The sequence below is a fragment of the Aptenodytes patagonicus genome, chromosome 1 (assembly GCF_965638725.1).
Source record: "Aptenodytes patagonicus chromosome 1, bAptPat1.pri.cur, whole genome shotgun sequence".
NCBI classification, from domain to species: Eukaryota; Metazoa; Chordata; class Aves; order Sphenisciformes; family Spheniscidae; genus Aptenodytes; species Aptenodytes patagonicus.
This window is the reverse complement of record NC_134949.1, coordinates 39855736-39863792: the sequence shown is the minus strand read 5'-3', so window position 1 is coordinate 39863792 and position 8057 is coordinate 39855736. Positions and strand designations below refer to the sequence as shown.

At 43.4% G+C, this 8057-nt stretch overlaps 1 protein-coding gene across 2 annotated transcripts in view; it reads left to right on the top strand.

Annotated features, from left to right (window-relative positions):
- Nucleotides 1-537: 537 nt before the first annotated feature.
- CPM (carboxypeptidase M) overlaps nucleotides 538-8057 on the top strand; it is a 34923-nt gene continuing 27403 nt past the window's right edge. Inside the window, exons 1-2 of one of the 2 annotated variants that reach the window (XM_076332583.1) lie at nucleotides 538-603; nucleotides 797-947. In XM_076332583.1, the coding sequence (XP_076188698.1) occupies nucleotides 586-603; nucleotides 797-947 (169 nt within the window). In that variant the 5' untranslated portion in view covers nucleotides 538-585. Of the gene's footprint in view, nucleotides 604-796; nucleotides 948-8057 lie in introns of those variants that run through there. The other variant, XM_076332591.1, reaches the window with a different exon arrangement.

The following is an 8057-nucleotide window of genomic DNA, read 5'->3' as shown; positions in this document are numbered from 1 at the left end:
TAACAACCCTTCTTGTGAATCAAAACAATCACCAAAACTCAAAACGTGAACTTTTGCGCCCCCCCCGCCCCCGTCTTTTTTTTCCCTTCAGTCACCCCTCAGCCTCTCCGGGAAGAAAAATGAGGCAAAACCAACGGGGACTCGCCAACACGTAGCCGCGCTGTTTCCTCAGGACACCGCCCAGCAGCAGGGCCAGCCAGCGGGTCCGCGACGACACCAAGTCGGCTACCAGCCGTATGCTCGAGCCCTTTCCCTCCGTTCAACCTACAAGGAGGGACACGCGGAGGAGGAGGAGGGTCGGTTTCACCCCGAGGGGCTGCCGAGGATAGCGGGGAGGGCTGCGCCGCTCGCCGCCGCCGCGCTGACAGGAGCCGTGCCGCGCACAGGTGAGAGCCGCTGGCGAGGCGGGAAGGAGGGAGGGGAGAAGGGGAGGGGTGTGTGTGTGTCCCCCTCTGCCCCTTGGGCGGGCCGGGGGGACCTGACTGGATGAAGCCTGCGTCAGTCAGGGGCAGGGCGAGGCCGGCGACGGGGGATGGCGGCCCCCGCCCGGCGTCGGGGCTCCAGTTGTGAAAGAGCGGCGGCACCATGCGGGCGGCCGCCGGGGTAGGAGCGGCGGTTGTGGGTAGAGGGGGAAGGCACCTGCTCCCCGTGAGGGGAGGCGGGCTGAGGCGGGAGGTCTCCCTCCGCGGGCTTGCCGCTGCCCCGGCTCTGCCGCCGCCGTCCTGCGGCGGCAGAGCCGGGGCAGCGGCAGGCCCGCCGGTCCCCGCGGCCGTTTGGCTCATCTGTTTCTTTCTAGGACGTGTTGGCCATCCTCTGCCTGGTTTCTCTGGCGGCCGCGCTGGATTTCAAGTACCACCACGCCGAGGAGCTGGAGGCGTACCTGAAAGGGGTTCATGCCGCGTACCCCGCCATCACCCACTTGCACAGCATCGGGCGCTCGGTGGAAGGTAGGGGGTAATGGCGGGGGGCCGGGGGGGAGCGAAGGCTTTCTGGTTTATTTAAATTGGGACAAGCGTGGGTAGAGGTGGCTGCGGTGGCGTTTCGTGCGCGCTTGCTGGCGGCGGGGCTGCTCTAATCCCAAGTGCCGGGTGCCTCTCTGCTTAAATCTCTGTGAAGTTTCCTCTTCCTCTTGCTTAAGCGTGAATAACAAATTCTGATAACACGTATGACGCTTCGGCTAGGGTCGAAGTTCTCCCAACGCCTGTTTTTTTGAGAATTGGAAACTTCTTGAGTGGCAATTTCAGAAACCAGGCTGTCTTTAAAGAGCTTAAAAACGTGTGTTACCCCGTTTGCTAAGTGCCCGTTCTAGGTGGGGCTGTAATAGGAGCGTGTTTTCTAACTTGTGGGTATGTTAAAAATATCTTCTCTTTTGGCTTTACCTATTATTCCAGTAAACCTGGACTGACTAGAAGAAGGATTTTGATTTCCATACTGATACAAGGTCTTGTGTTTTAAGTGAAGATTTCAGTCTCAAATCCTACAGTAAAATATACCTCAATCAATAATCACCTTTCTGTCCTTACATAGATATCTTAATTTATCTCTCTATGATTGGTAATTGCTTACAATAAATCTATAGAAAAAAAGGGACTTTTAAATTTGTTTAAAGAGATTAGAAAGTTTAGTGTTTATTAGTGTGTAAATACCTTAATGTGTATCTGTCTAGTTTTACGCAAAAAACCCCTTAAGTAGACCTCAATTCAGAAAATTAAATCACTTTGCTAGGAGGTATAAAACTAGATAGAGAAGCTCATTCTTCAGAAACATCATCTGTTCCTCTAATCCCATTTCATACCACTGGAAGGAGACAGTTGTGGCATCTATTATAAAATCTATGCTTGTGTTTAAAAAAAAAAATCTACATCCTTCAGGGTAGATAATCATGAAGAAAGCTAGTAGTTTCTTTTCATACCTCCTTCTTTGTGTTATTATGTGTGTCTTCAAATTTTTTAAATATACTTGTATTTGTCTGGTACATTACTTTTAGTTGAAAAGAGGGTTCTGTTTCAGGGAGATATCAAACAGCTGTCATGTTGCTATGGTTATGTGATCTTGTCTGTGTGCATGTCTGCTCTCATCTTTTTAGGAAGTCTCATTGTGGGAAGACTCAAACTAGACATGAAATCTTAAAGTTATTTGTGTTCTTGGTTTCAGCAAAGGCAGAATCATATTGGATTATGTTATTCATTTGCACGAGAGAAGGCTAGTCCCTTTAAGTACAGTTCCCTCCAGTACAAACTACCAATTAACCACATCCTCATTTTTCTACCTTGAGGGGACTTAGCTAACATTTTAATGATAGGACTAGATTCTGACTTTTCTGGCATGAACTCTGCTGGCTTATTTTTGTGCAGGTAGGACAAAACCTTTCATCCAACCTGAGAGATTGAAATTTTGGCTTTTGCATATCTAGACATCCGAAAGCTGATAACGTGAAGTCTTCAACTTGTCTGAGTTCCATTAGCATGAAAACTGGAAATGCATCATCTCTTGATTGTGAGCGAGCAGTGCTCTGAAACATCATTCAGATTTTGGTATGTTGCCTTCTGCTCTGCCAAACTCTGTGAGAAAAAGATAATTACGTGGGCTGTCCCTTGTTCTGCCAGCTACACATCATGATTCACAAAAAAGTCATCACTTATGCTTTTTGCATGTCCTGCATGCCTGTAGCATTGCTCTGAATGGAATAGGTGGACAGTGGAAACTTTCTCAGTGCCACATAAAGCAGAATGGCAGTGAAAAATGTTCAGTGCTTCTCTATTCTTTTCTTCTTTCTAAATGTTAAGAGACTTCTACCTCTGTTAAGAAACGTGCCTTTAGAGTCCCCTGAAATATGGTAGAGGATGGTACTGAATTAGGGTGTCTTTTTTTTTTTTTGCTCATACTAAAAGGAAGTTTTGTGATAACAGTAGTTATACAATTTTGCTGAAAATGAAGTTTCAATTTTGGTCAATGGGCTGAAGTTCTGTTCCTCTTTTTCTCAACTAAGTTGACACAAACAAGAATGCACGTATGCACATGCATGTGTGCTTACTCGTATGGGTTTACTAGTGTTGTCCTGCTATCAATTAGCTAAAGCCTGATAGCAAAGTGTACTTGTTGATGATGAGAAACAGAAACTAATTTAAATGTTATAAAACTGCGATCAATGTGATGTAGTAAGTTCTCTGTTAAGCTGTTGATGTTCCTGGTATGGAAATTCTTGATGATGAATACAAAATCCTATGAATCAAAGTGGTGGCTATAAAGCCACCAGACATAATTTTACTGTTTCTCATGAATGGCTATTGTTCCCATGTTATTCTTAAATCTAATCTAGGTTTTACTCTAATACTAGATTATTTGATAAAATTATATACTGCCATCTAGACTTGGATTATGAAGAATGTGAAGTAAAGGCTTGGCTTTTGGTTGGCATGTGTAGACCCAGAGCTCTGCGAGGGTGTAGAATCCACTCCTAGGAGCCCAGATGTGGAAGGTGATAGGGACCTGTGTATTACCACTTCAGAAAGTGATTGCATGTAGTTCTTCTACAGAAATACCTAAACATTCTTCATGTAAGAAGCCTCACATGGTCCAGGCAGATCATAAAGTAATTTAGGTCTGGAGGCCATCTAGTTTGAGCTCCTGTTCAAAGTGGGGCTAACTCGAATGTTAGATTATGATGCTCAGGGCCCTTTCCACCAAAGTTTTGAATATCTTCAAGGGTGGAGATTATACAGGGTGTCTGGACACCTGATTCAGTGCTCAACTACCATTGTTGTGGAAATGTGTTTTCTTGCATCAGATTAGAATTTCCTTTGCGGTGAGTTGTTACCTGCCCTTTTGCTTTTAGACCTCTAAGAAGGGTCTGGTTCTGTCTTCTCTATAATGTCCCTTTAGGTAGTGGAAGGTTGTAGCTGTATCATCCTCCAGGCTGAACAAACTGACCTCCCCCAGCCTCTCCTCAGATGTAGTATGATCATCTTTGTGGCCTTCTGCTGGACTTCCTGCAGTGTGGAGTTGTGTCTCTTGTGCTAGGGAACACATAGCTGGACACGGTATTCCAGATGTAGCTTTACTAATGCTGAGTGGAGGGGAATAATAATTTTCCTCAAGCTGCTGGTTTATGTTCTTGCTGATGCAGCCCAGCATACAGGTTGCCTTTTCTGCTGCGAGAGCGCACTACTGACTCACATCTATCTTGTCCACCTAGACGTTCCTCCCACACCCTGCAACCCCTAGGTTGCAAAGCCACAACCTAGCCAGTCTGCAGCCTGTACCCACGTGGGGTTATCTTCTTGGGCTGATGATCCCAATATGGGGTTCTTCCGCTCCAGGTGCAGGACTTTGCATTTGCCTTTGTCAAACTTCATGAGTTTTCTGTTGACAAATTCCTTCAGCTTGTCAAGGCCCCTCTGAACGGCAGCCCTGGCCCTGTTGAAGGTGTTAAACAGTATCAGCTTCAGTATTGACCCTTGAGGAATGCTGCTGATAATTTGCTGTCACTTGAACTACCAATTGCTCAGTCCAGCCAGCTTCTGACCTTGCTATAGTCTACTCCTCTAATCCATATGTTCCCAGCTTGTTTACAAAGATACTGTGAGGGTGACTGAGCACTGGAACAGGCTGCTCAGGGAGGTTGAGGAGTCTCCATCCTTGGAGATATTCAAAAGCCATCTGGGCAAAGTCCTGGGTCCACCACCTGCTGTAGGTGGCCCTGCTTGAGCAGGGCGGGGTTGGACCAGGTGACCTCCAGAGGTCCCTTCCAACTGATTCTGTGGTTCTGTTGAAAGCCTTGCTAAGGTCAAGGCTGAAGAAAGAGTGCTTTCTTCTCTCCCACTAAGCCAGTCATTTCTGCATAGAAAGTAAGCAGTCAAGTATGATTTGTCATGGATAAATTTGAGGTGAGATTTACAAAGTGTGTTTATTTGATGTATGTAGACTATATCAGCAATATACGCAACAGAACCAGTACCAAGAGCCTCACTGGAAAGCAAACTAAAAGATGCCCAATCTGTTTGGTGGTGGTTTACATCACAATACGGAAATTCACGGCTCCTCTGCCAGATTACTGGGAAGAACGTGTTCTAGACTGGCAATGGCCTGTTCAGTCTCCAGGTCTGTACATTTGGAAGCTATGACATTTAATTATGCATCTCATAGCTAAGCTGTTATCCTTAAACAAGGGGAGAAGGGAGCTTAAAAAGATGTAGCCCACTGGCTGACAAAGCTGAGTGTTATCTGTTTGGTCTAATTTAGTAGGTAACCTCAAATACCTCAAGATTTGTAGGTGATTTGTATGTTTGTGAGAGACTGGATATGGTCTTATAGCAGGTAGGCAGAGATGTGTGGTGGCCCAGAAAATACTTTGATTCTTTTATATTGTTTCAGATGTGTTATTGAATAAGCTTGTAAAAGACCTTTGGCGGGAGCTCTGTTTTCTAATACATACAATATCCAACCTCAGTACAATATGTGCACTCTCTAATAATAGAGGAGGCTGTAGAGCTGCATCAGTCTGGAGAATGGGACCTGGTGTAATCATATTAACCTGTCCTGCCTTATGTCACCCCAGTGAAAAAACAGACTGACTCTTCAGCAAGCAAATGTTACAGTGTGCATTATCAAAAAGAAAATATTTGATGTATGTGTATGATCTGTGGCTTTTCACTGTTCAAGATACTGTGCTGTTATTCTTCTTTGAAAAGAAAATGAAGGTGGTGGGGTGGTGAGAAGAGATTCCAATAAATAGACCTAATGACCTTATTAGGAGAATAAAAGCAAGCAACTGTTGAAAGAGCTGAGTGGCTTTTGTAGTAGATCCATACTCTTTAAAAACTCTTTCAGATACACTCTGGATTTAGATAAAGTGATAGCATGCCAATTACAGCTTGTTTTAGATCTAGCTTTTCTGGAGGCCAGTCCGCATTTTTAGAATTCCAGTCAAACTGGAACAGTTGTAAACATCATCCCTAAGCCAGATCCTGCTCACTGAGCAAGAAGTTGTGTATGCTTAAAGTATCTCTGTCTTTACCTAGTGGAGAGCTTCAAAGTTGACTTAATAGATTAACATCTCTCTGGCAGATTCTGTCATTGGAGAGACAAAAAGCAAAACAAAACAAATTGACCAGATTTTATTGTGGTTTCATTAGAAACTTTCAGAAATAGCTTCTTGCAAAAGAGCTGTCCTGAAAGCTTTTTTAGGTGAGAACTATGTGGTTTAATCATCCTGCTCTGCTGCTTACTATTCAATTGCTCTCTCTGCCCTTGAACTGGCATATTCCATCCTTTAATCTTAAGCACTTTGCAAACTTTCACTAGTCCACAAAAAAAAACCTCACGTACTAGCATTCTGCTCTACAAACAGAGAGACTGAAGCATGCAGGGTGTGTGTGTGTGTTTGGTTGGTTTGGTTTTTAAAGTTCATGCAGGACTTCCACATGGATGTGTGCATAGCGGATACTACGTACTACAAGGAAGGTGTACTCGGCAGGGCTCCCAGCAGGCCAGGTTTCTCAGTGGCTCAGGTGAGGTGCCTGTTGGAGCTCATTATGTCTCCCTCCTGCCTGCATTAATGGGTTTCCCTCCTCAGAAAACAAAGGGAATGGCACATGCCCAGGTTTCCATCTGATAAGCAGCTGTGACTTCAGCAAAAGGGCTTGTTAGGTATCAGGATTCAGTAGTGCAGTGGGAAGTGTGTGCTTGCCTGGTTAGTAGGGTTAATAGAGAAGCTAGGTAATTAATCTGTCCCTGACGTCATTCTGCACAAACATCAGTGGAACGTGTGCCCAAAATATGCCAGGGATCACTTTAAATCTCCTGACTGTTCAGGAGATCATGCTGTTCACGCTGATACTGCGTGATTGACACTTCTAGGCGTTTATGGGAGGCTATTGAACAGGGGAGTGCTAACTCCAGGTTCGTTGCGCTCCAGTGAAAGTATTTAATAATAAAATTGTTATTATTTAATAATAAAATAATAATAAAAGAGCAGGTATTATACTTGTCTATATCTTGATAGTCTGTGTATGTAGCTGAAAAATTATGTCTACCTAGGGAAAAATAGGAACTTATTTTCAGACATTTCTTGTGATACAGTACAGAAGGAGCCTGGGTTACTACCATCAATAGTAAAATGCACTGAAAATTTTATTGAATTTACATTAGAAACACTTATATTCTGGATGTTTTTATTTTGTTTAAAGTACTAGAAAACAAGTTTTACTGTTGGAGAAAACAAAACTGAAATATGTATCCATAAAATGTTTGTACTCTACTGGAATTGTTCTTATCAGGTTAGTTTCAGGGGTCCTGGCACTCTACAAAAATAGAATGAGAAGGTTATACATAGCCCAGTGTACTTTGAAGTAAGTTTCTCAGTGTTACCCATTATTAAATGTTTGTACAAACTAAATGCGAGTACCAGTGTATTTAAAAAGAAGGAAGAGGGGGGAAAAAAAAGGTGATAAAGATGACTCTTTTTTGTCTTCAAAATAAACAAATTGTCTAGAGGAAAATCCACCTCTGTGATGTCATAATGTGATGTCTTTAAAGAAATATTGCAATTATTTTTTTCTGTGGTTACATGATGTGAAGTACATCTGTGTAGAAGAGTATTACCTTCTGTTTGTTCCATTTGAATGACTGCTGCAGATGGCTTTACTCCTGTCTCCAATCCCTGATAGTATCTCCCCTTCCCTCCTCCTCATCTCCCACCCCACAAATTTCCTTAGTACTGTGAATTACAGGCTCATCGTGCAAGCATGGCATGTGTAGATAATATAAGCATTGATATTTTCAATGTACAATTTTAGAAACAAGAATGAACGAGGCATTTCCCACTCTGAGGGCCTCATGTAAAGCACACTAAAGTCACTTGGCTCAAGTCCAGACTTTCATTTGAAAATGGGCGTTCTAAAACTTATCGTGATAGTTGAACTTTTACCCATTCTTGTCTGCTTCTCTTCTGATTTTTTTTTTTTTTTTTTCTCCTTATGTGCTACTTGCTCTTTTTGGTCTCTTCCTTCATAACCATCTTTGTTCTAGTCTTTGTCAGTACTTGTGGGATATAAATG